Source organism: Aspergillus vadensis (genome assembly GCF_003184925.1).
Source record: "Aspergillus vadensis CBS 113365 unplaced genomic scaffold BO88scaffold_1, whole genome shotgun sequence".
Classification (NCBI taxonomy): domain Eukaryota; kingdom Fungi; phylum Ascomycota; class Eurotiomycetes; order Eurotiales; family Aspergillaceae; genus Aspergillus; species Aspergillus vadensis.
The window spans coordinates 2,445,451-2,471,968 of NW_020292039.1; the positions used below are offsets into that span (position 1 = coordinate 2,445,451).

At 49.8% G+C, this 26,518-nt stretch overlaps 11 protein-coding genes across 11 annotated transcripts; 7 read left to right on the forward strand and 4 right to left on the reverse strand.

Annotated features, from left to right (window-relative positions):
* The first annotated feature begins 520 nt into the window (after window positions 1-520).
* On the forward strand, window positions 521-2,396 carry BO88DRAFT_400525 (amidohydrolase family protein). Its single transcript, XM_025705597.1, has one exon. The coding sequence runs from the start codon at window positions 971-973 to the stop codon at window positions 1,973-1,975; it is 1,005 nt and encodes a 334-aa protein (XP_025568657.1). The 5' UTR covers window positions 521-970; the 3' UTR covers window positions 1,976-2,396.
* Window positions 2,191-4,042, reverse strand: BO88DRAFT_410193 (sugar porter family MFS transporter; the record flags this gene model as incomplete). The annotated part of the gene is made up of 7 exons (XM_025707998.1): window positions 2,191-2,396; window positions 2,472-2,532; window positions 2,554-2,632; window positions 2,696-3,055; window positions 3,124-3,444; window positions 3,514-3,793; window positions 3,865-4,042. 7 exons carry the CDS (start codon window positions 4,040-4,042, stop codon window positions 2,191-2,193), a joined length of 1,485 nt encoding a protein of 494 aa, XP_025568658.1.
* Window positions 4,043-5,598: 1,556 nt separating this feature from the next.
* Window positions 5,599-6,371, reverse strand: BO88DRAFT_400526 (uncharacterized protein). Its single transcript, XM_025705598.1, has 2 exons — window positions 6,126-6,371; window positions 5,599-6,073 (listed from the first exon to the last, which is right to left on the reverse strand). The coding sequence occupies exons 1-2, from the start codon at window positions 6,289-6,291 to the stop codon at window positions 5,649-5,651; spliced, it is 591 nt and encodes a 196-aa protein (XP_025568659.1). The 5' UTR covers window positions 6,292-6,371; the 3' UTR covers window positions 5,599-5,648.
* Window positions 6,372-6,567: 196 nt separating this feature from the next.
* BO88DRAFT_483862 (cation diffusion facilitator family transporter) lies at window positions 6,568-8,371 on the forward strand (the record flags this gene model as incomplete). Its single annotated transcript, XM_025712251.1, has 4 exons — window positions 6,568-6,865; window positions 6,923-6,973; window positions 7,022-7,842; window positions 7,911-8,371. Coding segments are annotated over 4 exons (1,571 nt in total), but the record flags the coding sequence as incomplete, so codon positions are not given.
* A 910-nt stretch (window positions 8,372-9,281) lies between these two features.
* On the forward strand, window positions 9,282-11,347 carry BO88DRAFT_24538 (homeobox domain-containing protein). Its single transcript, XM_025702168.1, has 3 exons — window positions 9,282-9,561; window positions 9,651-9,762; window positions 9,827-11,347. Exons 1-3 carry the CDS (start codon window positions 9,380-9,382, stop codon window positions 11,261-11,263), a joined length of 1,731 nt encoding a protein of 576 aa, XP_025568661.1. The 5' UTR covers window positions 9,282-9,379; the 3' UTR covers window positions 11,264-11,347.
* A 671-nt stretch (window positions 11,348-12,018) lies between these two features.
* On the forward strand, window positions 12,019-14,018 carry BO88DRAFT_24588 (flavin monoamine oxidase family protein). Its single transcript, XM_025702175.1, has 4 exons — window positions 12,019-12,254; window positions 12,309-12,346; window positions 12,415-12,803; window positions 12,859-14,018. The coding sequence occupies exons 1-4, from the start codon at window positions 12,117-12,119 to the stop codon at window positions 13,854-13,856; spliced, it is 1,563 nt and encodes a 520-aa protein (XP_025568662.1). The 5' UTR covers window positions 12,019-12,116; the 3' UTR covers window positions 13,857-14,018.
* Window positions 14,019-14,675: 657 nt separating this feature from the next.
* On the reverse strand, window positions 14,676-15,983 carry BO88DRAFT_24573 (uncharacterized protein). Its single transcript, XM_025702174.1, has one exon. The coding sequence runs from the start codon at window positions 15,862-15,864 to the stop codon at window positions 14,848-14,850; it is 1,017 nt and encodes a 338-aa protein (XP_025568663.1). The 5' UTR covers window positions 15,865-15,983; the 3' UTR covers window positions 14,676-14,847.
* Window positions 15,984-16,379: 396 nt separating this feature from the next.
* On the forward strand, window positions 16,380-17,292 carry BO88DRAFT_400531 (uncharacterized protein). Its single transcript, XM_025705599.1, has one exon. The coding sequence runs from the start codon at window positions 16,752-16,754 to the stop codon at window positions 16,911-16,913; it is 162 nt and encodes a 53-aa protein (XP_025568664.1). The 5' UTR covers window positions 16,380-16,751; the 3' UTR covers window positions 16,914-17,292.
* A 1,160-nt stretch (window positions 17,293-18,452) lies between these two features.
* On the forward strand, window positions 18,453-20,155 carry BO88DRAFT_378540 (FAD-binding oxidoreductase; the record flags this gene model as incomplete). Its single annotated transcript, XM_025704444.1, has 4 exons — window positions 18,453-18,806; window positions 18,863-19,557; window positions 19,615-19,823; window positions 19,884-20,155. The coding sequence occupies 4 exons, from the start codon at window positions 18,453-18,455 to the stop codon at window positions 20,153-20,155; spliced, it is 1,530 nt and encodes a 509-aa protein (XP_025568665.1).
* Window positions 20,156-20,914: 759 nt separating this feature from the next.
* BO88DRAFT_440219 (RTA1 domain-containing protein) lies at window positions 20,915-21,921 on the reverse strand (the record flags this gene model as incomplete). Its single annotated transcript, XM_025709768.1, has 3 exons — window positions 20,915-21,381; window positions 21,446-21,688; window positions 21,759-21,921. The coding sequence occupies 3 exons, from the start codon at window positions 21,919-21,921 to the stop codon at window positions 20,915-20,917; spliced, it is 873 nt and encodes a 290-aa protein (XP_025568666.1).
* A 772-nt stretch (window positions 21,922-22,693) lies between these two features.
* On the forward strand, window positions 22,694-25,867 carry BO88DRAFT_329755 (UDP-Glycosyltransferase/glycogen phosphorylase; the record flags this gene model as incomplete). The annotated part of the gene is made up of 13 exons (XM_025702606.1): window positions 22,694-22,895; window positions 22,964-23,164; window positions 23,222-23,376; window positions 23,433-23,791; window positions 23,828-24,053; window positions 24,190-24,340; window positions 24,404-24,512; window positions 24,569-24,916; window positions 24,987-25,134; window positions 25,190-25,295; window positions 25,371-25,462; window positions 25,514-25,640; window positions 25,695-25,867. 13 exons carry the CDS (start codon window positions 22,694-22,696, stop codon window positions 25,865-25,867), a joined length of 2,397 nt encoding a protein of 798 aa, XP_025568667.1.
* Window positions 25,868-26,518: the final 651 nt, after the last annotated feature.

Sequence of the window (26,518 nt, forward strand, 5' to 3'; positions counted from 1 at the left end):
AAATCACAGTGCTATCGCCATCACCATGACAACACAGGGTTCCTTTATTTGGCTTCAGGCTATGTGCCACCCATGTGCTTTATTCCCTTGAAAGCCCAGCCAGAGGCATCTGGCTGCCTGCATTCCACACCTTTTTCCCCAGGTCATCCGGCAGCAGCTTCTCCCAACTACTAGCGCAGGTTGCCGCTGGGGGGCTCAGCAGCGCACATCCATCACTCTAAACGATGCTACTAACCCTATAGCACTGACCGTCGGGCGATCGCTGCAAGCATTGATTCATTCCTTCCCATGCGCCCCGGACTAACTTCCTTGGCGCGGTTGCAAGGGAGCTTTCGATGGATGGTCGGCTGAGCATGATTTTGGTGGCGGTCGCACTAGCTAGAAGCCAACAAATTAGCAGGTCATGCCATGTCGTGCCAGGTCATGCCACGGCTGCCGATCCACACAGATCCCCCGGATGTGCAGCTCGCGCTCATTGTTACCCATGGCTATGACGCAGCTTGCTCCTGACTTGTATAAACAACACGCTTATCCAGATCTTCACACTCGGTGATCGGGACGCTAAAGACAACACACACTGCAGAATCTGCATCAACTGGCTTCCCCTATTTGGGACTGGACTGTCTAGTTAACTCCGAAAACATTATGCCTCCTTTGCACGCTTATAGGCCCCAATATCGGCAGGCCAATACACCTAGTTGACCTGTCCCTCATTTCTACCCACCACAACTGGCGCCATCCTCAGCTAATGAAGCAGCATGCCGCTATCTATCCCTTACCAGAGGCGTTGGTCGTACAACACCAATGACTCAAATGAGCTGCAATTCCACTCAAGTCTGCACGATTCAGACAACCGCCTTCTACACCTACTCCGAAAGCAATATAGAGAGCTGCGCTCCCACCTACCTGTATAAGCCGACAGCTCAAACCGACCAACCCAATATCACCACTACAACCATAATTCCCCACCATGGCCTCCCCCGCGCAAGCCATCACGCTCGAAGAGCACGCGATATTCCCATCCCTCGAAAGCAACAACTTCTTCTACGACAACACATGGAAGATCTACCCTGAATGTCGTAACCTTGCAAAAGACCTCTCTAAAGCCCGTCTCGCCAACATGGACGCCGGCAACGTCTCCTACCAGATCCTCTCCCACCTTCCCGGCGGCGTCGCCTCAACCGACCCCGCGCGCTGCTACGCAGCCAACAACGAAATGGCCGCCGCCATAAAACAGCATCCGGACCGATTCGGCGGCTTCGCAGCGCTCCCGATGGCCCACCCCCTCGAAGCGGCCAAAGAACTCCGCCGCACCGTCACCGACCTCGGCTTCCTCGGTGCCCTAATCGACAACCACCTCCCGGACGGCACAACCCACTACGACGACAAAGGCTTCTGGCCCGTCTTCGCAGCCGCCGAATCCCTCGACGTCCCCCTCTACATCCACCCTTCCACTCCATCCCAGGATTCCATCCAATCCCGCTTCTCCGGCAACTATCCACTCGCTGCAGAACTCGGTCTCGCGTCCGCAGCCTGGGGCTGGCACGAGAACGTAGGCCTGCACATATTGAAACTTTACGCGGCGGGGGTATTCGAGCAATACCCCAAACTCAAGATAGTCATCGGGCACATGGGCGAGCTGCTCCCGATCATGTTGCACCGGATCGCGAGATTGGGGTTTTTCAAGGGGTTGGCGGCCTCGAGACGCAAGGGGATTATGGATGTCTGGAATGAGAATATTTGGGTCACGACGAGTGGGGTGTTTAGTGTTGAGACGTTGATGATGTTGTTGCAGGTTACGAAGGTGGAGAGGGTTATGTATAGCGTGGATTATCCTTTTGAGGATAATGTTACGGGCAAGGAGTTTTTGAAGAAGATTAGGGAGTCGGGGAAGTTGTCGGCCCACGAGGTGGATTTGATTGAGTTTGGGAATGCGAGGGAGTTTTTGAGGTTGGGGAGTAGAGCGTTTCTTTGATTGGGTTGGGGTGGGGTGGGGATTAGAGGGCTGAGGGATGGATGAGTGGCTGAGTAGATGAGGATAGAATGGGTTAAGATATGGTATAGAACAAGACCAGGGTCCTAATGGGTGAAATGGAATGACGCAGTGCAATTCGGTTCGTTGTGTATTTGCTTCTTTACTGATTTGTCATGAACGGTCACACGCTTCCTTGATAGAAGACACCGTCATGGTCACACGGTACTAGTATGCTCGACATTGACGACCGATACCCCCGTCTCCTCTGCTTTCTCCGTCTCGACTGTACCCTGCTTCACGACTACATCCTCAGGCAGCATTCCCAGGGCACGACCACCGAAGAGCAGATCGATCTCTTCGAGCGACTTCTGGTTTGTTTCTTTGAAGAAGAAGTAGACGGTTGGAAGGGTGATGCATACGTCTGTTTTCGATGTTGATGGTTAGCAGACAAGCAGCAAGGGAAAGTAAAAATGGGATAGGGATATGGGTTACTCACTCCACGCCGCAAACACGAAATAAAACTTCCATTGGATCTTGGCCAGTGCAATCGGGGATACCTGGGCCCAAAGGGTACTTACGGCCCAGTTGCCAATCGCAGTAGCGAAGGCGTTTCCTCGACCGCGGATTTGCATCGGCATTACTTCTGCCATGTAGACCCTATATGATCGATATCGCATTAGTGGGAGGAAATGTTGTGAGAAGGAGGGGAGGGAGACTAACCAGCTGCAAGGGCCGAATGATAGAGAAAAGATAACAGTGATACAGAAGATGAAGAATACACCGCCGATACTGTATCCCTTTCGAGTGCCGTCCAGGTTCTGCGAGTAGAGAGCCGCTTCGCAGATTAGGGCGATGGTGATTGCGATGGTTCCGAACAACATGGGCTTGCGGCGCCCAACTCGGTCGAGGAGGAAGAATATGAAGATGAAGTTCGTGATGGGACCGACGCAGTTGTAGATTCCTGCTACCAGGGTGTTGCGGTTACCTGTGATGCCGAGGGCGTTGTACATGATTGTTTGGTAGTAGTTTACGACGTTGACGCCCGTCATTTGGGTGAAGACTTGGACGGCGATGCCGTGCCTGTTTGGGTGGGATGTTAATAGAATGCGGGGATTTGATTGGGGTGTTGGTAGGAGAAGGAAACGCACATGAGTCGGGTTCGCCATTGAGGCACACGGAACATGATGAGCCATCCGGGGACTGTGACAGCTTTTTCGGCTTCAATGGTGGCTTTTATCTCATTGTATTCCGTCTGAATCCAGTCCTCGTTGGTGCCGTCGAAGTGTAATCTTCGGAGGATTTTCATCGCTTCCTCGTAGCGTTCCTTTTCGATCAGGTATCGAGGTGATTCGGGCAAAAAGAACATGCCTATAACGAGAAGAACGGCAGGGACGGCCTGAAAGGCAAGTGGGAATCGCCATTGGAACTCGCTAGTATCCGGCGCATGAAGGGAGCCGTAGCCGACCCAGCTATTTTAGAGTTAATGCTTTTCTTGTCTGAGATATATGCAGACATGGTTGTGATGGTCATATACATACGTACTGACAATAAACCCAACACCGATCATCTGCTGGGCTAGACCGATGATGAACCCACGCGAACGGGGATGAGCGACCTCCGCCTGATACACTGGGACAGACATAGACATGAGACCAACTGCCCAGCCGGCCAGGATACGACCAACAAGGATCATGGCTAAGTTCTTTGCTGACGATTGAAGAATCGCGCCAATCATGCAAATGAAAGCACCCATTTGGATAGTGAACTTTCGTCCGAAGCGATCCATCGTTAGACCACCCTGGAGCGCGCCAATACAAGCTAGCAGCCATTGTTAGCCAGCAGGGCAACACATGGAATGAAAAAGGCCCAAGCTAGAGAGAAGAACCTACCACCTCCCGAAAATGTGCTGTTGATAGCACCAATGATGGTTGATGTCTGGGTAGTGTTGAAGAAAGCCAGAAAGTTCTTCGACTCGATTACGTCCGTCATGACACCACTGTCATATCCGAACAGAAAAGACCCTGTAGCTGCAAATGCAGCCAGGCCAATTGTAAAGTATCGACCCATCTTGAAATGCCGATCGATATATTATGGTGTGTCAATCTCTTAGGCCATGAAGTAGTGTTAAGTGGGATCTTGAACGGCAGAACTTATACAAAAAAGCACAGGAAAGGACCCCGAGCGGGGGTGGGGCAGATGACATGGCCTATATACGTCAATTCCCTGCTAAGCCTTGTTCCGGGGTCAAATGCATGAAGATTTCAACAAGCTCATCGCTTTGGCATGCGTTAGACTGGGGAGGGTTGACCGGTGGACGAAAAGGCCGATGGCGGAGCGAGGGTTAGCAGGAAGCTTGAAAATCCGGGGTGGCCGGCCGGCCCGGGACTAGGATGGCCATCTCGCTCCTGATTGCGTTCGCGCCAAGGTAGTAAACTCCCCCAGCCGATATGATTGGCGCTCAATGCACTAACGAAAAAGGCGCCGGTGTGGTCAGCCCGTGCGCGGTTGCAGTCCGCTTGAGGGAATCTGGCGGCCAGCCGGAGAAGGATTCTGCCTCAATGACAGCCACTAGGGCGTCTCGTCCATCCAAACCGAGCTTTTGACAAGCCAATAGGGTATTTGAGTTCCAGTTCTCCAGGTTTCGGGTATGGTGACTACCCAATCTTCTAGCCACTGCTGTCTATATTTGTAGCATTGCTCGTCCGGGGTAGCGGCCCAGGTTGCCGAGGCAGACAGGCTAGCAGTGGTCTAGGGCAGTCTAGACATGAGACTAATCCTGACATGCTGCATGGTCAAACAGGGTGCTGCGGTGACAGGTTGAAGTATAGAGCAGAAGTTGAGACGGGAAGTAATCTTTGGTCGGGCACATGATGTTCCCACGTGCCCCTGAGTCTTTCTTCTACTACAATTGTCTGCGACTCACCTTCATTTTGATCTCTATCATAGAAGCCTGTTGTGCAACACGAGGGATGAAGGCATAAATGCGGGGTAGGCGCAATAGAAACTACTACTCTTTCCAACTCCACTAACGTCCACTCATTTCATGAAGCCTCAAAACAAGCAAACTGACCACGCACAAATACCCTTTTGGACAAGGAAGAATAGCCGACTGGTTAAATGCACGGCAAACGTGGCGTGTCAATGGAAACTTAATGTGAATCTCACGTCTCGATTGACGGAATCTGGTTAGCCAAGCCAAAAGGATTGCAGCTTATACAAGCTCTTCGCACCAATCCGACGAAGAACGGAGCGCCCGCCATCTTGCCATTGACCATATGACACCCGAAGATATTGACAAGTAGCAGCCTCCATCTCAGAAAACGATATCTCGAGGGCAAAGAACTAGGTTTGGATATATTGGAGAAATATGATCCTCTATTGCCTGGGATGTTTACGGACGTAGCATTAATAATCGGAATTGATCAAGCCGGACTTGAGCAGCTTGGACAATCTACAAAGTACGACTCGCATCTAACAATGGCTAGTGCTGCAATAATCCTAGTCGGTAAAACTGTCTGTCTTGGTCTCTACCCGAATTAAAAATGATAAAAGGCGATGAAGGCACAAAAGATGAATTCAACGAAGCTTGAGCGTACACAATGTTCTGTTACTTGGAATTACTATGACATATTGTGAACGAGTTAGAAGTATGCCACCATGACATGATATAGATTCAAGCTTTGATGCTATAGATTGCCTGTTCAATATCTATCAGCTCATCGGCTCGCTTCGCAGGCCCTCCCCAGCGCACTCCTCCTTCGGCGTCAACCGCCCAATTGCCACTCAACTGCCAGCGACTACCACTCTCGGTAGGCCTGTTCCAGATCCCTCTTTCCCACCCTAGCTTCCCAATAGCCAAGAGTCCAGCAGGACTCAGGACATGGCCCCAAGAAGTCACGCCTAGGCCCCATTGCGCATAGATCTTGCGCTCAGCATCGATGATGACCGTCACGGGGTTAGAGCCAGATTCGCCGGTTCCCCCAATAGACTCCAGCCATTTCTCCGTTGATGGCTGGTCGCTATGCGACACAGCGACAAAGTTGATCTCGGGGTGATTCTCAGCGGCAGTGCGCAACTCGAGAAAAGTTGCTTCCGCCACTGCAATTACCATTAGGTTAGTGAACAACAGTTCATTCGAGGCCGGACTAACCAGGACATCCACAGTGCCTGAGGAATGAGATGATGGTAGGTCTGTTGTTGTTGGCTGGGAGGGGCAGTTCTGGGCAAGAGGGAGCTTTATCTCCAGGCTGTGGTGAAGGAGAGAGCTGCACAGCTGGCGGCGAGAGCCATGAGGCGGCTTCTTGCGACAATGACATTTGCAAATACTATCCAACACTGACGTATACAATCAATCAACAAGGATGATTAAATAACCAGGTACGCATGTATGTTTGACGTGAGAAAGTTCTGCCAGACTCCATCTCATAATGGTGAGCTAACAGCTCGGCCCAGCCCGCGCGCCCAAGACTCCAATTGAAGAATGCCGTCAGGGTCCCACCAAGTTGACTCGGTCGAGCCAGTCATCATTGCCGCCTAAATGAAATGCTTCCTCATACATTGCATTTCCACGTCGCTCAATGCAAGGGAAGGAAAAATGTCCTCGACACATCGATCTAGTACTGTGCCGCCAACCCCTTCCTCTTTGCCGCGATCGGACTCCTTCATCCGGGCGAGACAACCAAGCCTCGACTTGGAACATGACCTTCTCTCCACCCGGGGTCAACGCCTCGGGGGATTGATACGACGGCGCTCTCTCAGCGTCCAAAGCGCCGATAATCCATATGACAGTGATCGTCTTGATGAGTCTTTCCCCCAAGATCGCGGGGATAGGCCTCTCGCTTTCGAGCGCGCCAAGCGACTCATCGGTGAGAGCAGGCCTATTTATCGTTGGTACGCCGTTGCCCTTGTTCCACAGCTCAGTAGATATTTACTAACGATGAGCTACAGGCAACATTTCTACCAAGACCCGACTACACTGAAGAAGATGCCAAAGGCCATGTACGTTGCCGTCTGTGGTTCCAACGCGTGTGATCTAACAAGGTACAGGCGCGTTTATTACGAGCGCAACAATGATCTGATATCGCAATATGTCTTCATCGACCGACTGCTGGACTCTTCTCTCCCACATCGCCTGATCGTGGACTATCACAGCAACCAGCCAGGAGAACCCCCTGTCTCAGCCAACGGCCGGGCATATGACGCAATCTCCTACGGAACAGCAGACTCTCAAGCATCCGGTAAGATCAAAAGAACGCCCCGGAATCTCTATCGCATTCCCAGCGAGAGCGAGACCTCTCCACTCTTGCCCCCGACGATCGAAGAACGAGCAGCATCACCCCCAGACATCATACCATCAAACGATGAGTTCGTCGACAGCAGCGACCGGATAGTCACCGTCGCGATCTACGTCAACTTCGTCGCCAACGTCCTCCTCCTAGTCGCAAAGATTGTCGCCATGACCATGACAAACTCATTATCCGTCCTGGCCAGCTTAGTCGACGGGGCATTGGACTTCCTCAGCACAGCCATAGTCTGGATCACCACCACCCTGATCCGTCGACAAGACCGCTCCCGATACCCGATCAGCCGTCGTCGACTCGAACCACTCAGCGTCTTAGTCTTCGCCGTCGTGATGGTGACATCTTTCGTCCAAGTCGCACTCACATCCTTCACGCGCCTCATCTCTTCCGACCGCTCCGTCGTCGACCTATCCCTCCCTTCCATAACCGTCATGGCCAGCACAGTGATCGTCAAGCTCATCTGCTGGTTCTGGTGTCGACTGATCAAAAACTCAAGCGTCCAGGCCCTAGCTCAAGACGCCATGACGGACGTGGTCTTCAACTTGTTCAGTATTCTCTTCCCTCTGAGTAAGTTCCCTCCCTAATAACTCCTCAAACCAAGGGCAAACCACACCACTAACCAACCCAACCCAAAGTCGGCTCCCTGACCACAACCTGGTACATCGACCCATTAGGCGGTCTTCTCCTCTCCCTCTACATAATCTACAACTGGAGCGCCACAGCAAGCGAACACATCGGCCACCTAACCGGCGCGGCAGCGTCACCCAAAGACCACAGTATCCTGCTGTACATGACGATGCGATTCTCGAAAGCGATTCTCAAAATCCAGGATCTAAAGGCGTATTACGCTGGAGATCGACTCAACGTCGAGGTGGATATTGTCTTGGACCCGAAGACACGACTCCAGGATAGCCATGACGTTGGAGAGAGTCTGCAGTATATGGTGGAGAGTGTGCCTACGGTGGATAGGGCTTTCGTGCATATCGATTACGATCCGTGGAATATTCCGAGTCATATGAATCAGCTTGAGGGGTGATTTGATACGTTTATTATTCTTGCTGGGGAAATGGGTAGTTGTGGGGAAGAGTAGAGAGTTAATGGAACTTGACATTGAATCAATTATTCGGGTCTTCTGCTTTTTAGTAACTTACGCAGTAACTACTTAGTAGTTACTATGACTAGTAGAAAATAGTTGGTGGTAGGTAAGTAGGTAGTATTCCGTGTTTATTTGTACCCGTAACAAACACCCAGAAGCAAAACAACAAACAAGTTGAGAAAAGCGAAAAACAACCGAAAATGGTACGGAAGTAGCATTGTATCGCGATACGTTTTGTCAACGAAGGACCATCAATAACTAAATGGAACCCGAAAACACGTCAATAAGCGCGATTGCGCGAGACCCGGTTATACTGTAAAGAAAGCAAGAAAAGGATACTAGCTACGCGCGGTGGCGGGAGGCGGTGGTGATATTTCCGCTCGCCTGGAACGACCGTTACATGCACTAGTAGTACGTAGTTACTGTCTCTATTGAGGACCTTTCGGGGTGGGGAGGGGGGAACTTGGAAGTGTGGGTGGGTTGGACTGCAGCAAAGCAAGCATCCATCAATGGATAGTTACATAGACAGATTGAAAAGTGACTTCATTCACAATGATAAGACAAGGACAGCCTGCAGATCCAATCAGCAAGGGAAGAGAGGGCTTCGACTCAAGGGGGGAGACATGGGGACATTCTTTGGAATGAAAGGAAAGCCTCGCCCTCGTGCGGGCGGAGAATCGGCCGAGCCGCAGAAAATCAGAGCGGAGAACCAACCGGAGGTACTGGACCATACAGTACCGGGTTTACGAGGATACTATACACTTACCACGCCTCCGCGGTGCCCGCCCGCGTCCACATCGCGACGCGATTAGATGAAGCGTCTTTTTCCTCCGGGTTGGGGAATTGTTCCCACATCACACCGGATCTCCTACTCACGTCCGCCTCGCCATTTTACTTAGGTCACGGCCCGCGTCACTACCTTTCCTTTTCTACTTTTCCTCCATTCTGTCCCTCTTGTTCTTTCTTCCCGTCCTCCTATGCTGTTAACTCGGCTTACGGCTATTTACCATGTCTGATCCGGAGCCCTCTGCTGCACCATGTTCCTCCTCGCCGCCCTCAACCCAGGCGTCCGACTCGGCTGCTGCTCTTAATTACGCCTTCCTTGTTCATTCCCAAAAGACCTTAACCCAGAACCTTCCTCCACGCGTCGATAATAAATTGCTGGCACGGCAAAAGCGGCGTCGGACTAGGTATGCACGGAGACCAATTCCAGTCCTTATTGGCCCAATGGGTCTCGCTGCCAGTAGATCGCTAACACGTCACTGCTGTGGTCGTATAGCCCCGAAGACCACGCAATCCTCGAAGCCGAGTATCAACGGAACCCGAAGCCAGACAAAACGGCCCGAGCCAGTATAGTCAGTCGCGTCTCGTTGGGCGAGAAGGAAGTGCAAGTATGTCTGCGATTACCATGTAACCTCCACGTCTGACGTGCAATCTAATGTGTCTGGATATTAGATCTGGTTCCAGAATCGTCGTCAGAATGATCGCCGAAAATCGAAACCATTGCAACCTCACGAGCTTCTCGCGCCTCGGTCGGACGTGTCCGACGCGTCAAAACGGGTATCCGATGACAACCTACCGACAGAGCCAGGATCTTCGAGCGGAACAGAGCAATCAGAGGACAACTGCCAGGACAGGAACGTTGCTTTGCAATCGTCCGATCATGTGTCTTTTGAATCCGACGTGGTGCATGGAGATAATAATGAGCTAGAGCAGTCAGGGTTGAGCTCTCAAACAAGCCTCGCTACAGAAGCTGTGGAGGACTCGCAGAGAGCCCCAGACGAGACGATGCCGGAACAACAACCAGCCCTGGTGCACGATGAAACCCAAGTCGACGATTCCAACCTGACCTCTGCTAAGAGGAAACGATCATTTTCCGAAACCCGTGGCAATCGACCGTTTGTGCAGGGAACATCAACACCGATGAAGTCGCCACCATCCTTGCGGATATCGCTCTCGTTCGACGGAGAAGCTATGGTACGCAAAGAAGATGAACTCACGCCATCTCCTCCGAAAGGACGAAATGCCCTGCGGATTGCCATGTCCTCTGATGGAAAAGCTGTGATCCGTGCCGATGGCGAACCGTCCCCGTCAAAGAACCGTATTTCTATGTTCTCAGCGCGAAAGCCCAGGATTGCAGGACTTCGAAGGAGTAACAGTGCTGCGGCATTTAGTACGCCGCGTGGTGGTTCCATGGAGACCGAAAAGTTGTTTGGAAGATCAAGAGATCCTCGCAACTGGGAATCATTTTTTGACACTGATGCAAGAAGTGCACTTTCTACTCCGACCAGCTCCCAAAGCGCACCGAACGCTGGCTCTCCCGCTCTATTCCGCGCACGTGGTCAGCGTTCACTAACGAGGAGCATGTCGGCAAGGCATAGCAACGCCTTAAACGCTTCCGAATATCTTAATACCCCTGTCCCTAAGCCGACTGGCGACAAGAGACGCAAGATCTCCCGCACGGTCTCTTCATTGGGCCGGCTGGAGACTGGCCGTGCGACCCTTGGGGATAAGTTGTCTAATTCGAAGACGATGTCGGCGAAAGATGATGACCTGGAGTTACAGTGGGGTGACTCGGATAAGGAGAACTGGATACCGGGCACACGAACCTCGCATGTCCGCCGGCGGACCGCTTCCCATCATCACTCCCGGCGTTCCATACTAAGAGAGGCCAACAGCAGGGATGGCAAAGCCAACAGGGATCTGGCATCCGGCGGAAGATACTCACGGGTGTCTCAGAACCAACGAGTGAGCGGGGTAATCGCCAAGGATGTGCCAGAGATGGACGCCGAGGTGTCGGCTTTCATGAATGGCGGGGGAGGTGCAAGTCAGGAAGAAGACCTTGACTGCATTCAAGGCTTGCTATCTCTGAGCCAAGGGGCATGGAGATGAGCTAAGCTTTCCCTTGTGTCCTTGTGAAATGATCATAATTTCCTTTGTTTCTTTCTTTTCATCATTCCCCCTTTGTTTCATATCCATTTCTTTCCTTTGTAATGTCAATATTGGAGGTTACAGGCCAGCAAGCGGGTGATTGTGTGTATGATTGTGAGATGATTGCTTTACGTTCCCATGAGGTGCAGCTCGCAGGTTTGCTCCAGGCAGCTGCAACCATGGGTCCGGACTTGATGACGAAACCCTGTGCCACGCCACAGATGATATCCAAGTGCTATTACAGCCGAATAGCCTAATACAAACAAAACAATGGAAGATGATAGAATAATTGGCTTGTCTGATACGTAAGCGCCTGTGATGGACTGATCCGGATAACTAGGGCGAGGCGGGGGTGAAGGGGGGAATTGTAGGGAGTAGATAGGCGGAGTAGGTAGACTGCAGAAGATGGCTGTAGGCGGGTTCTGCAAGCACGTGGCTTCCCGCTGACATATAACCGCCGGGTCTCGTCCGTCTCCCTGATAACTACGAAGTATTCGCCTCGTCGTCTTTCTCTCCGCCACCCGTGGTTGGATGCTTCAGGGTTTCGTCTCTGTGATTTGTAGACTAAGAACGAGTCGCTTTCATACCTTGGTAGGTCGATTCAATTCATCCGTCATTTACCCTGGGTGTGGGCTTTCCCAAGTCTGGCCTATGACCATATCAAGTAGTAGCGGCTGCAATATGCACCGGCTTATCTCGAGTGGATCGGATAGCTGCTGACTTCATGTAGCACAACAGGCGCTTACTGCATACAATAATTCCAAAGGCAGATCAACCACCGTTTCAGTCTCGGGAGACAAGCTTTTACTTTCATATGACTATCACAATGGGCAGGAGGCCCAACGTGGCTGTCATTGGTGCTGGTCTATCAGGCTTGAGATGCGCTGACATTCTTATCCAGAATGGTGCCAAGGTGACCCTATTTGAAGCGAGAGACAGAGTTGGTGGCCGGGTGCGTATGAGAAATATCTATCTTTAGAGTCGGCGGTTCACTGATTTCCAGCAGGTACATCAGCAGAAGATCCACGAACATCTTATAGACTTGTAATACCTCCTACTTCAACCCTCTGGTCATGATTATGTTCCATGGTATTAATGCTGACGCTTATCAGGGGCCCGAACTGGATACATGGCACTGGGAAAAACCCGATTGTTGCAATTTCAGAAGCAACAGGGACAGTGCTCGAAGACTTTGAAGGGAATCAGGCTCTGATCTCCACAGATGGCAAGGCAATTGACGATGCACTAGCTGCTAAAGTATCAGCAGTATTGTGGACGACTATTGAAAAGGCCTTTGAGTACAGCAATACGCATAAAGACATCATTCCACCTGAACGAAGCTTGCTTGACTTCTTCCGCGAGGAGGTGGAGAAGACAGACCTCAGCGCTGCCGAGAAGGAGCTTTGCATTGAATCCTGCCGACTATGGGGAGCGTACGTCGGTGATCCCATAGAGAGGCAGAGTTTGAAGTTCTTCTGTCTCGAGGAGTGCATAGATGGGAGTGAGTACCAACCTCACCACATGATGATAGCGCCCAACTAACCACATCAATACAGATAACTTCTTTGTGGCGTCGACATACAAGAACATTCTCAAGTATGTCTCGCAAAACGCTCTCCAACGCGCAGATATCCGTTTCAACCAGCCAATTATCAAAATCGATTCCGAATCTCGGAAAGCCATAGGATCCCCCAGCAAAGTGAACCTCACCACAGCATCAGGAGAGACCTTCCAGTTCGACGAAGTAGTAGTCACCTGCCCACTCGGCTGGCTCAAACGCAACAAACAAGCCTTCACCCCGGACCTCCCCCCTCGACTTAACGAAGCCATCGACAGCATCTCCTACGGCAGACTAGAAAAAGTCTACGTCACATTTCCCCGCGCATACTGGCACGCCGGCCCCCAGGATCCCAAGACCGCCGACATCCTCAAAACCAACCTAGAATACAACAGCTTCGAGAACCCCACGTTCGCCCAATTCCTCAACCCAGAATACACCGAAAAGCCGAACGGCATTCTCTGGAACCAAGAATGCATCTCCCTCGCCGCTCTCCCCACCTCCTGCGCACATCCCACCCTCCTCTTCTACACCTTCGGCCCCTGCTCCACATACATTGTCTCCAAGCTCAAAGGCCTCGACCCCTCCTCCAAAGAATACTTCAACTTCCTCAACGACTTCCTCCACCCTTTCTACTCCCGCCTCTACGGCTACTCAGACTCCTCTCCAGACTGCAAACCAATCGCCTTCGCCGCTACGCAGTGGCAAAACGACCCCTACGCAGGTAACGGCTCCTACTGCAATTTCCAAGTCGGCCTCACTCAGGGAGATCGAGACATCGAGGTCTTGCGCGCGGGCATGGGCGCAGACCGCGGGGTCTGGTTCGCGGGCGAACATACAGCGCCGTTTGTCGCACTGGGTACCACGACCGGTGCGTATTGGAGTGGTGAGCGCGCTGCAGGCCAGATTTGCAATTTGTATGGGTTGGGTAGGCTTGGTATTGGGTTGGAGAGGGACGATTCGTTGCCTTCTGCTACGCCGAAGGGGCTTTTATGATGTGAGCCTACTATCACTTCACTACTATCTACGAGTTTGGGTTGAGACAGTTTGGTTGTTTTGGGTTGCTTTATTGCCTGTTTGATTGCTTTGCTAAGTTTTTGGCCTTTTTTTCCCCCTTTTGCTATTTATTGAGATATATGCACATATATACGGTGGTGTTTGGAGAGAACTATACGTGAAACTTGTGTGGTTGTTGTACAGCCTTAGATATGTATGGATTGCAGTTATAGCCAGCTAACAGTTATTTACACCCCGCACACCGGCCGTCGGCCAGCAAACAAACAGATAGACGCGGTGAATCTCAGATTCATAGTACACGAATGACACACAAAGCCGCCCCACGCACAAGTGCAATAGACGAACAGAGTAAGTAACACGAGAGACAAAGATAACAGGGGAATCACATATTGCTCTTCAATCAATGGATCAATCAATCAGCTGTTGCCTGACGATAAAACGAACAGTAGCGTGCAAGCTTAAGAAGGCAACAGTAAGCGAAACGCCCCCGGATAGTAGAACTGAAAATCAAAGTACCATGCGCCACGCTGGAAAAAACGACCCAGATAGGATAAGAAACGAAACTCGACTTGTAGAGCATCCACGGACCTGCGCGATTATCAAACTCTGCGGCCTTCCTGGATGAAATTGGTGGGTTTGACCGCTGAAGATAAAGACGTGAAACGGTAGAAGATATTGGGTATTTTCGAACTGAGCGCTTGATACATAGAGAAAAAGAAGGAGCAAGCAAAGATAGCGAGAGGTTCAGGCACAAGGGCAATTTCTCCCGAAGTGGTTGGGGTTTGTTTGCCTTGTGAATGGTAATGTTTGGAACGCGACGGACGCGTGCGTGTCAGGCATAGTGGTTGTCGATCGGTTCAGTATGGGCGGGTCACCGGCCAGCTTGGTCCAAGTGATGTGTAGTGAGAGAATGTCCGGGAAACGGACTGATAGTCGTAGCAAGGAATTGATGCTGGCTTTGCATTTCATTTCAATCTTCCCAGATCGTTTCCAGGTCCAGGTCCTGTCTACGCTCTGCTCCACAGACACTCCAACGTTTCCGCTTGTCAGCTCGGGGTCCGTAGCCAACCGATCCCGCCCGCATTGTCATTAGACCGCTGGAGGGGCCAGAAGCATCAGATGCCCCACGCCTCCGATTGCCGCTGCTGGCCGCTTCTGCTTCATCCGCCTTATCTGCTGCAGCTTTCAGAGCCGCGATCCGGTCCGCCTCAATCGCAGCGGCTTCAGCGTCGGGAATGTCAGGGATAGTTTCCAATGACGAAATGCTCGGGCTACGAGATCGCAAGCTTGTCGGGGTCGAGGGTATAGATGAGGTCGAAGATGCCGAATAACCGGGGTAGGATTCGTTGTACCTCATGTTGTAGATCACAGGGGAGGAATGGCCGGACGGACTTCCCATAGAGTGGACGGACGAGCTTGGGCTCTGGAAATGAAGGGGGGACGACGGTCGGCGACGGTTGACGCGCGGTAGAGTATGAGAGAAAACCGGCGAGGTAGGGTGGTAGTCAATTTGAGAGGGAGAGGAGACAAGATTAGTATCCAACTCCGCATGTTCCGAGATAGTCTCCGAGATATTCAGGGGCACCATTCTGGATTCTAGGCCATCTCCAGTGGTGACCTGCAATGGCAGATAGCGCTTGGCCGCCGGATCGCCCACATTTGTTGAAGCGCCGCGACCGTTGACGAATATATATCTGCCCCGTGAGTCCAGCCCTGGGGACGAGTGGGCGCGTGTCATCGGAGGTAGGCCGGGGACCTCAACCATTGATCGTGATCGGAAATGGGAACGGGCAAAAGGAAGGCGAGTCGGAGTTTGGACCGGCGGATCAGGTGTGAGCGACAAAGTGATCATGACGTTATCGCTGCATTTTGCCTCGCCGGGTTGCTCTGCGGCAGAGCCGGACGATGTCGAGTCAAATGGATCGGACGAACCAACGGGGCTTGGGGGAAGCATTATCCCCTCGGGGGATGGGTGTGACGCTTCCATGTCTGTCTGCAACCAGGGAGTCGATCTAAACGGACCTCATGCTGGTGGGCCAAGGGCGAATACTCTGCGAGTCACCACAGTCGAGTCGAACCAGGGAGTGTTACCGACCCGAATCCACGTCGAATTTGGATTTGGCCTGGGGGTGCGGTAGGAGTGGAGAGGTCGCAGCTCAGGGGGTGGAACACGAACTTTCGGACTTGGGTGAAAATGGAGGGAACACAGGAATTTGCCCTTTGCACTATTCCTCTCCGGACACAGCCGGTGTGTTTGTAAAACCCAAACCAAAAACGTGGGAGAAGTGCGATAGGAGGTAGAAGAGGGAGGGAGGGAGGGAAAGTTGAGTGGTGAGGTCAAGAAGAGATGGAAGGGCAAAGCAAGCGCTGAAGATGGATCGGGAAAACGAAAAGAAAGAAAGAAGAAGGGAAGACACGAGGCGCTGCTCAGGCCCACCCGCCGCCACCTGACTTGCCTTCCCTCCCTCTTCTTGCTTCTTATTCTTCCCTCCGCCCTCCACCCATCGTTCGGCTTCCCTCATAGTCTCTCACATGATGATCATCGGAGCTCTGTCATGGCCATGCTGATCGTCATGATTCGATGAAGATTGTGTCACTAATACTGGCAGGTGCATTTATTTACTCTGCCTCCCTCAGTTTTCGGCAAACGCCGTCGGCCTAATCCGCAGCTGAAGGCACAAATTTCATTCTACGCCAGACTAGTTGACTACAATTTGATCAATGTACTTCTACAGAATATGTCTCGCCTTATCTCGCTTGATCTGAGGACAGTGTAATGGGAGAAAATCTCCGACTCGAAAGATGCAGACCTGATTGGGAAGTCTGGGCCGGCCTAGACATTCCACATGCTTCCAGAACCACCACACTAATGTAATGCATGCTGCATATCTTCTGAAGGGCATTGGATTTGCTCAAGCCACTTGGTCCCTCTTTCTCGGTGTCTCCGTCAGCGTAAGCATGTGGTCGTCAACTGATTATCGCATTCGTATCGCATCCCTGCATCACGGAGCGTCAGGCACCCCGAAATATAGGTGACAGTGGCTTGGCCTCTCGCGCCATTCCGACGCCCTGTCTTGGAATGATCGTCACGGAAGTGTCCGGATAGCCATGAGGCTCACCGGCCTGGCCCTACAAGCGCACTTTGATCGCTATGGCCAGTTCATATCATCCTGGTGGAAAGATAAGCAAATGGCAAGCGTTGGCCATCTCTTCAGCCATTTTGCTTCGTGATGATTATGTACGAAGCGTTATATTGTGAGAGGCTTTGGAATCTTAATATAATTATGGGGCTTGACGTAGTGAACACTGGTTCCGACCGATCAGGTCGTTTAATTTCAAACCTCTGCGGTTATCAGGAATGGCTATGTCATCAGTTCTCTCTTTCCACTTGTACAGACCTTCTGCATCCTGCGCGTGTCTTCCGCCAATTATATGCGGCTAAGGTATATAGTATTATGAGCGCCTTAATATACAACCATCTCGCCGACTGAGAGTCTATCTAAACGTCAGTGTCCATGTACATACCGTTCTAATTGAGTCGAGCCGTCATCACATAAAATTATTATTAGAAGCGCCAGCGCGCACACAGCTGCCGGTGAGCAACCCTTCATAGTTGCTGTGCATGATATGATGATCACAGCAGTGCCTTGCTTTATGAAGCCGGGGGTTTGTGAACCATCCAGAGTTACCTAAAACAGATGGCACTGTTTGTTCGAGTTGGATAAAGAAACCGACTCAGGGGCTCTCCTCCGACTGTATGCGCTAACCTTTCTTAGCTTCTTTGTACTTTGGATGTCAGAACCATCATCAGAAGAAGGCGAAGCTGTTAATTTTCACTTCGGTAGGGCCTCTTGCGGCAGGGCCATACAATTCTTTCCCCTAGACCCAAGGCAATAGTCTTTCAAGACACGCTGGAAAGAATGCCTTGAGCCTCGGGCCCTGATACTCTCATTGTGAAATGCCAAGTCGGATATGTTGTTTTCGCCGCATCCTGGGATTCAGTCTGTTGATGTCCTTTCATGTAGTATTGTTACATAGTGCTAAATATACTATTGTCAATGCTCCCGACCCGGCTCACTGTGTCAAGAACAAGTCCTGACAGCATGACCGGTCACATACAGCAAAAAAAACACAGACCAGTTGGTTTGATCGATGCGCTCAAATATGAGACTCTCAGGTACTTGGAACAACATGTTTTAGGCTGCATGGTTGATCTTCCTTTGCTGTAACAGACCCGAACCCGAGCCCGTGATACGAACCCGAACCCGACAACGGCTCGGGTCTGCTCCACTCTATACTCCACTCACTCTATACAACGACCATGGGCGTGCAACATCCAACTGCTATGCTCGTCTCTTGAAGTCAAACCCAAATATACGCAGTCTTGAAACAAACTGATGATCTTTCTTGTGTTGACAAAATATATCGGACCGGAAACAATCCGAAGGCAACCAGATTTCACCAGCATTGGCCGTGGTATAGCCTGAAGATGAAAAGGTTATAAAAAGCTCGCACTTGACCACGACTATCCGCCCCCATCAATTTACTTTATATCAGAAAGTTGTGTCTCTGACGATGAAACCTACCTTAGTTCTCGCCTCGTTGGCGTCCTCTGCCTTCAGTTCATCCCTCGTTGGTCTTGGTCAAAGAAGCATAAATGCAACCAGCACAACCGCCGTTAGCACTGTGGCCTTGGAAACAGGCGCTAGGTGTGCATGCAACAAGCTTGCTGTATCATATTCAAACTTGATGATATACCCTGGGTCGGCCAATTACACCACCCAGGTTACGAGCTACTGGGACATTCGAGCAGACCTTGACCCGGCATGCATCTTTCTTCCTACTTCAGCTGAGCAGGTGGCTGATGCTGTCGGTCTCTTTGCCACATGTGGTGCTCAATTTGCGGTCCGTGGCGGAGGACATATGAATGTATGGATTTTCCTAGCGAGAAGCCTGTATTCTCATTGACACTATATGCCATCTAGTATCCCGGATCGAACAACATTGATGGCGGTGTGCTTCTGGCCTTCGACAACATGAAAGAATATCAAGTGAACAATGATACTATCGATGTTGCCCCAGGGATAACGTGGTATGATGTATATTCTGCGCTTGATCCATATGGTCGTGCTGCCATCGGCGGTCGCCTGAAAACCATTGGTGTGCCTGGTTTGACCCTGATTGGTGGTGTATCCTACTTTATCAACAAGTACGGATTTGCCATGGACAATGTGGTTAACTACGACATCGTCCTGGGAAATGGCACGCAGATTGCCGCCAATGCTACTTCGCATTCAGATCTGTTTTGGGCTTTGAAGGGAGGCGCGAACAACTTTGGCATTGTCACCAAATTCACCCTCAAGACGTACTCTATGCCCCATATCAGCACGACAATCCAAGAGTTCAACGAAACAGCAGTCCAGGATTTTATCAAAGCATCATGCGACTGGGTTGTAGCCGACAGTGACAGTTCGATTGCCGCTGGATCCGTTCTAACCATCACCTACAACGCCACAACTGGAAGCGTCTCACCCTTACTTTTGGGAGTCCAAGAGGGTATCAGCAACCCTCCTTCGAAATTTGCCAACTTCACTGCTATCCCCGGGGTGTACAAAGTCAACAATGTTACGACCTCCAAGCAGTGGGCTGCGAACCTCGACTCGCCCAAGCAAATGTTCCGGTAAATGCCCACTCACCCGTTATGTTTTCGGCCGCCAGAGAGCTAATCACATAGTAGCGTCACATTCGGCCATCACTCAATGTATCCCGACTCTGACGTCTTGTACTCAATGTATCAGACGTGGAAGGCAGCAGTGAACCAAATTGCCGATGTCCAAGGTCTCTACCCTACTTTCGTAATCAACATCTCGCCTGCAAGTGCTGTCAAAGTAGGAAATACCAACGGCATCGGTAATGTCTGGGGACTAGCGGAAGAGCCTACAATCTGTGAGTTTCCCACACCAGTACTCAGTAGGACCTGATATCATGCTAACATACTCTCGAAAGGGTGGCAATTAAGTACAGGCTGGGACAACGCTGAAGATGATCTTCGCGTCGAGGCGTGGGTTCGTCAGCTGGTGGAACACCTGCATGGCGTCAACAAGCGCAATGGACTTGCCAGAGACTTCATTTACATGGGTGATGGTGGTGATTGGCAGGATCCTTTTGCTGGATTCCCTGGCGAGAATGTGCAGCGGATGAGAGAGATCCGTGAGCGCTATGATCCTCTGGGTACTTTTACGAGGTTGAACTGGGGTGGGTTCAAGCTTGGTAACTAAAGGGTAAGATCACAAGGATGGATGATATTACGGTAAGATGGGATGGCAGTGACGCTCTCTTTGTTGACTGTTGTTACTAGTTTAGACCTTACGGTCTGATGTTGGATAGAAAGATGCTTTGAGCTAGAACAAGTATTTAGAATTATTGGTATGATTCAAGTTGGGGAATGAATTCTTTTTCTGATCGAGAGATCCTGCTTGCACTATGCCTTGTGAAGAATAGAGAGAGTTGCGCCAATATCAAAAACTACTGCCTTCTGTTAAGACGCATATTATGATCCTCTAGCTATCAGACAATCCAATCTGGGGCTCAGTGTCTCTGAAATATTCTTAACATAATGTCTACTCTACTGAGGAAGGTAATAGCAATAGGAAAAAGAAAAAGAAAATAGAGAGAGAGGAAAAAGTTGGGAGAAGGGAAATCAAATATTAATACGGAATTATCATGATATATCTCTGCACCTAGATCTCATGTACTACAGTTTTATCCCTAGTAGCAAGATGGCTTCTGTGTCGGGGTTGATTGAATTATCTACAAAGCGTCGAAGATTACCAGGCAATAATATTGGGCAACCTTGCGATTCTATTATCTAAGGAGTACAACACATAGAAGAAAAGGTGTATCAGAAGAAGGTAAAGCCATAAATCAGTATACATAAAAAAAGGGGTGAGACAAACAAGAAGGAAACAAAACAAGAGAAGAATGGAAAGGAAGATTCTAGTGAGGCAGGTACAGGGAAAAGGTCGGAGATCCATTTCTCATACATCTCCACCCTCACGCCTCAGGCTAAGTTCCTCGAGATCAATACGCTGATGATAAATGCCATCTTGCAGAACAATCGACGGGTGAAACAAATTCATGGTCAACATGACCAGAAACATCATCGACGCGTCGAGGACATATAGAAAAACTTCATGGCTAATCACATAGCCACTATTACCCTGCGCAAACTCAATAAGACGGTAAACCGATCGGATGAGGATCAGAACGCTGACAAAGTAGCATGCGAATAGTAGACCCCTCCAGTCCTTCGGCAAGCAGAATTTTGCGGGGCTCATTGTCTTATCTGATTCTGCTGTAGGGTTTCGGTTTATTCTGCAATGAAAGGTAATGGAGGCAATCAAGAAGGCCCCGAAGAAAAGTAGTTGCACACATAGACCCACTACAATGACCCACTGGCCTATTTTCATGGAGCTTGTGGAGCCGTTGGCCATTATGCCGCCGCCTTTGGGGTATGAAATTAGTACATACATCCTCGTGTGTAGGAAGGGCCCTTTTGACTGACTCACCTGCACCTTGGAGGATGAAAGACAGAATGTCGCCGGAGACAAATATTTTTGTCATCCATTTCACGGGAATAACGCTTAGATGTTGCGCGTTCAGGAAGGTGATGATCCTCCCTAGAACCATGTATATCGATGCTGCGTAGAGGGTGGGTGCCAGTAGAAGAAGCAGAGTTTGTATAGAGTACAGAGTAGTTGAGGTCTGGTCATAATGGGCTTTTGCGCGAACGATGTAGCCAATTACTTGGACTTAATAGCATAAGTCAGTAAATGGTAGCACACATGTCGATACACCTCTCGAGCCAAAGGATTGACTTACACACTCCTCCAACAATAAAGGGATTAAAGTATTTGGCATGACTCCGAATCCTTTGATAAAAGTGAAACCCCGTGGTCAAGATGAACAATGCAGCAAATATCACCGCAGCTGCCAGGCTGGGATCGTACTCATATAGGACGAAGGTGGATCTTGAGAAGAGCATTGCTGCAAAGTTCTTGGAAAAATAGCTGTTCTGATTATCTTTCAAGGAGGTTTTGAATTGAAACTGTCCGAGAGATGTGCTATAGAAACAAAGAGGGCCATTGTAGCCCTTTTAAAGAAGTAATTCATGATGCAGAAAAAATTCTTCTGTTGCCTCGACACGCAATCTTAGGCAGTAGCATTTGCTGTACATCGATCGTGTTCGGATTCGAGTCTACCACTCAGGCATCGCACAATGTATATGATTCTCAACTGCTGAGAGGTTGTTGTGGTCGAAGTGGTCGATATCAAGCTGGGTGGGTCCTCGAAGCATGTCAAAGCCTGGGCCTTGTTCCCGAACCCGAATACGAACCCGAAAGCTTCTTCAGGCAGCCCAAGTCGAAGGTTGTCGATCGACCTAACGCGTCTCAAAATTAGTGGATCCATGGTTCATAAGAAGGTCATTGGTCCTGGCATCTATTCTCTTGCTATTCGAAGACTAGTAGTCTCCAGAAACGCTATCCTGATTTCAATCCGGCCAGTTTTACTCAGCCCCGTACATGTTGCCTGAGGGTCTTACAACTATATTTATCACTTCAATCCAAGGCTCCAGTTTATAAAGTCGAACTGCTAATGACTATCCCCAGTCAAGTATGGGCTTTGTGGGGATTATGCGTTCCAGAAATAGAGACAGGGATTTTCACTGGCAAATAAATCTGTCTTCCCCTTTCACTCCGACGAATGTCCCATCACTTTGCAAAAACTTGGGTCAAACTGTCTAAGGCACCACAATCATGTCCGATAACTTGAAAGAGACCAAGCCTGCGGAGGATTACAGTAGCCATAACGAATGTTTCGAAGATCCTCCGCCTGCATACTCATCAGCGCGCAACTCGTGTGTTTCCTCCGAGATCTCGCTGTTCACGATTGAGCCGGACTTTGCTCCCGAATTCACGAACGATTCTCGCGACGTGGAAAACTACTGTGCTGCTGCTGGTAAGGTTCTTATCGCCTTTTGGGGCTTTTGATCTGAATGACATATTGCTCACTATTAACCCGCACAGAAGATGAGAAACTTAGTCTCAGCCCAGACCTTGCAGCGCGGACATCTGCTTTCATTCAGGCCTTTATGCGACCAAAAGCGCAAGCACGCTTAGTGAGTGTGGGCTTAGACGAAAAGGAGCCTCAACATACTGGCCAGATTGCCCAGACACGGGATAATGTCAAGCCTCCACCTCTGGACATTGTGCTGATGGTTGTGGAAGGTATTGGTACCAGGTCGTCTTATGCCGTGACCCCTCGCTAACAAAATGCGAAATTAGAGAGCATAAGACCTTTTATAGCTGTGGCAAAGCAACTTTCAAGAGACTCGCATCGAGTTCGGATTGCTGCAGCTGCATCTTGGGAACACTTGGTCAGAAGTCAGGGTCTTGATTTCTTCGCCATAACTTATGATCATGAGCTACCTTTATCCATGGTAATTCTTATACGTACTCCCTAACGATGAACAAGAGTCTCGATTAACTTTGCCAGCATAACATGGGTGATTCCCATCCTTCAGATGAGGCTCAGGCTCGGCTTCAATATCTGAGGAGAGTTCAGCAATCATATTATGAGGTATACAACCGGTGCTGGAGGGCTTGCATTGCTCCTTTCAAGGGGGACCATCGACCGTTTCTGGCAGACGCAATCATTGCGAATCCCATGGCTCGTGCCCACATTCATTGTGCTGAACGACTTTCAATCCCTCTTCATATCATGTCCGCCTTGCCTCAAACCCCAACAAGAGCATTTGCACATCCACATGCCCGGATAAACCCATACGATGGCGTCGACCAATCTACTGCAAACGTGCTTTCCTATGCGATAGTTGAAGAATCGACATGGAATGTGTGAGTAAGAGGAAGAAGCTGCGACATTGGAACTAGGCTAACATGTAGTTCAATATTCTCGGACAGTATACTCAAGCCCATCAACAAATTTCGACAACAGATTCTGGGCTTGATGAGCATATCTCCGGTTACTGCGGGAAGACTCGTGACTGACCACGAACTTCCTCACACTTATTTCTGTTCGAAGGTTTTAGTTCCGCGGCCAAATGACTGGAGCAGTAATCACGGTAGGTCTTGTTGCTGCTATAGACCCTTGAGTGGAGTGCTTGAAGCTGATGAGAGCTACAGAGATTTCGGGTTACTTATTCGAGCAACGTGATCTTTCTTTCACACCCAGAAAAGACCTGGAATATTTTCTGGTCTCGGGCCCTGCACCTATTTTTCTGATGCTACCAGAGAATAGCATGAAGGATATATACCGTCTGGCGCTGATAATCCAAGCTGCTATCTTGAAGAAGGGATACCGTGTCCTACTTTCCAGGGACTGTAGACGCCTCAGTGAGCTATTGAACAGTACCAACGTGCTCATCATTGAGTCTGTTCCGCCTGGTATGCTGAAAACGTCCCGTATATTATAGTTGTTACCTTGACACTGATGAATCTTATATATAGAATGGTTACTTCCGAGAGTGGCTGTTGTAGTACACAATGGAAGCCCAGCCAGCACACAATTGGCTCTACAGTACGGGAAGCCAAGTGTAATCATCGCCACAACAAAAAAGTAAGCCTACTCAATACTATTTGACTAAGCCCGCGTGCTGCTACTGACCTATCTAGTCACCTGTCAACTGCACATACAATTGCTAAAATCGGAGCCGGCGCTTCGCCATTGATGAGCAGAACGCTTACCTCTGAAGGCCTGGCGCAGGCAATAGCATTTGGTCTCCGTACAGATGTTCAACAGTCGACTCAAGCTATTAAGCGACAGGTAGAGGAAGAGGCAGGGCTTGAAAATACTATTAGATCCTTTTATCGCTCCCTGCCTTCGCAAGTACAGACATGTGGTATCACCAAACAGGATCTAGCCATGTATCATATTTGGAACAGGCCATCGCTCGTGGTATCGTCTGAGGCAGCTGCAGTTCTAGTACAGGAGAACCGGATCAAAAACACTGATATCGTGCTGTAAGTGAGATTTAATTGCTACTTGTTGCATATCTGCCTGGATACTGATTGTAAACGTCTGTGAACTCAGGATAAACCGTTGCATCTACAAATTACAAGCAGGAAACTCGGCCTCATATGATGGTACAGCTAAGGAATACTGGAATGGATTCGCCAATGCGGCAAAGGATATAGTAACCGCTTCAGACCTTGTTAGCATGATTTCAGGTCGTCAAAAGGTGACTATCTTCTGTGACTTTTCTAGACAATATACTGAGCTAGAAATTGTTATAGGAGAGCTCGGCAGATGAGGAGAGGAAAGTTAAAAGAAGTGTCGCTCGTGATGTTGGTGTTGGGACCGCAAAATTCTTTGGCCACATTGCCTTGTTGCCATTCACGAGTCAGTAACGCCTTTCAACCCCGACTTGATACAGACTGTCACTCACCTAGCAAGTATTAGGCACTGCACTAGTAGTGAACACCGTCACATACGGAGTCAAAAGCGTCAAGAAGCACCAGGCGCAAGGCCAGAAACGTGAAGAAACGGATATCCCGGCAACTTATGATGTGAGAAGGGTTACACTATTTGTTGATTGAGTAGGGCTGACCAACTGTTAGATCGCTGGCGATGATGAAATTGATTCAGCTGCTTCCAAACATCCTGGCCTTAGCCCTTCACGAGAAGGGGCGGATCCAACAAAACAGGCATGGCAGAGAGAATCCTCCCACACTGGCATCACGGCAGGTAAACAGCTCATATTGATGATAAATCCATAAAATCTGTGCTAATTCTAGCCAGGTGCTGAGGCTAGGACAGGTTCAAGCGCGACCCCGACAGCGAACCAAATACAGCTCAAGAATGAGGAGCACGTTGAAGCTATTTGCCGGCGACATCTGGACCGTGGTTTTAAAAGTCCTAAGGTAGCTGATACAGCATTCAGAGAGAGGGTGCTTTCTGCCTTCGAGAACTAAGCCATGTAAATGAACTAGGCTTTATTCATGATGGATATTATACCACCCAAGCCTCACTGAGATAGTAACCGCAAAGAGTGCCAACTAGATATTGTAGCGGATAACCGGTTAAATAAAGTTTTTGATAGTTATGCGCATAAAATAGTCATCCAAATATCGCAAGCATAAAGAGGGTGGAGCCGTAAGGGTCACGTTTGCCATGTTTGCACCCGGCAGATTATACTAGCGCAAGCCAAGACGAGCTAAGTTTGCCGACTCAGGCTTCCATGATTCAAGTATCACTGCTGTGCCGAGGGCCTCGACGCAATACAACTGGAACGTGGCAGCCTGATTGACCAAAAATAATCGCACTCTTAGTGCTATAACAGTGCAATGGTTATTTCAGGCATCCACGGCATCTGAAGAGGAATTAGCGGAAGAGATGCACTCTGTTACTGCCCAGAGTTCACTTGAAATTCTGGACCCCGGATAGCCAAGTCAATTCCGAATAGCCTTCTAGTTCTACTTGGATCATATCTCTCATCTGCCAAATACTCGGGTTGCTTCTTAACTATTCATATGTACACGATTGGCCTCGGTACATCCTACACATATTGTTGCCAAACATACACGAACCCTGGCGGAAAATGCACAACAACTCTACAATCAAAG

Excerpts from the sequence above, each read along its gene's own strand:
- BO88DRAFT_400525 (XM_025705597.1), top strand. The coding sequence starts at position 971 with ATGGCCTCCCCCGCGCAAGCCATCACGCTCGAAGAGCACGCGATATTC.
- BO88DRAFT_400526 (XM_025705598.1), bottom strand. The coding sequence starts at position 6,291 with ATGTCATTGTCGCAAGAAGCCGCCTCATGGCTCTCGCCGCCAGCTGTG. Across the intron at positions 6,074-6,125 it reads CAGGCACTGTGGATGTCCTG|TGGCGGAAGCAACTTTTCTC; the intron begins GTTAGTCCGGCC and ends TGGTAATTGCAG.
- BO88DRAFT_24538 (XM_025702168.1), top strand. The coding sequence starts at position 9,380 with ATGTCTGATCCGGAGCCCTCTGCTGCACCATGTTCCTCCTCGCCGCCC. Across the intron at positions 9,562-9,650 it reads CAAAAGCGGCGTCGGACTAG|CCCCGAAGACCACGCAATCC; the intron begins GTATGCACGGAG and ends GTGGTCGTATAG. Across the intron at positions 9,763-9,826 it reads TGGGCGAGAAGGAAGTGCAA|ATCTGGTTCCAGAATCGTCG; the intron begins GTATGTCTGCGA and ends TCTGGATATTAG.
- BO88DRAFT_24588 (XM_025702175.1), top strand. The coding sequence starts at position 12,117 with ATGACTATCACAATGGGCAGGAGGCCCAACGTGGCTGTCATTGGTGCT. Across the intron at positions 12,255-12,308 it reads GAGACAGAGTTGGTGGCCGG|GTACATCAGCAGAAGATCCA; the intron begins GTGCGTATGAGA and ends GATTTCCAGCAG. Across the intron at positions 12,347-12,414 it reads CACGAACATCTTATAGACTT|GGGCCCGAACTGGATACATG; the intron begins GTAATACCTCCT and ends GACGCTTATCAG.
- BO88DRAFT_24573 (XM_025702174.1), bottom strand. The coding sequence starts at position 15,864 with ATGGAAGCGTCACACCCATCCCCCGAGGGGATAATGCTTCCCCCAAGC.
- BO88DRAFT_400531 (XM_025705599.1), top strand. The coding sequence starts at position 16,752 with ATGCATGCTGCATATCTTCTGAAGGGCATTGGATTTGCTCAAGCCACT.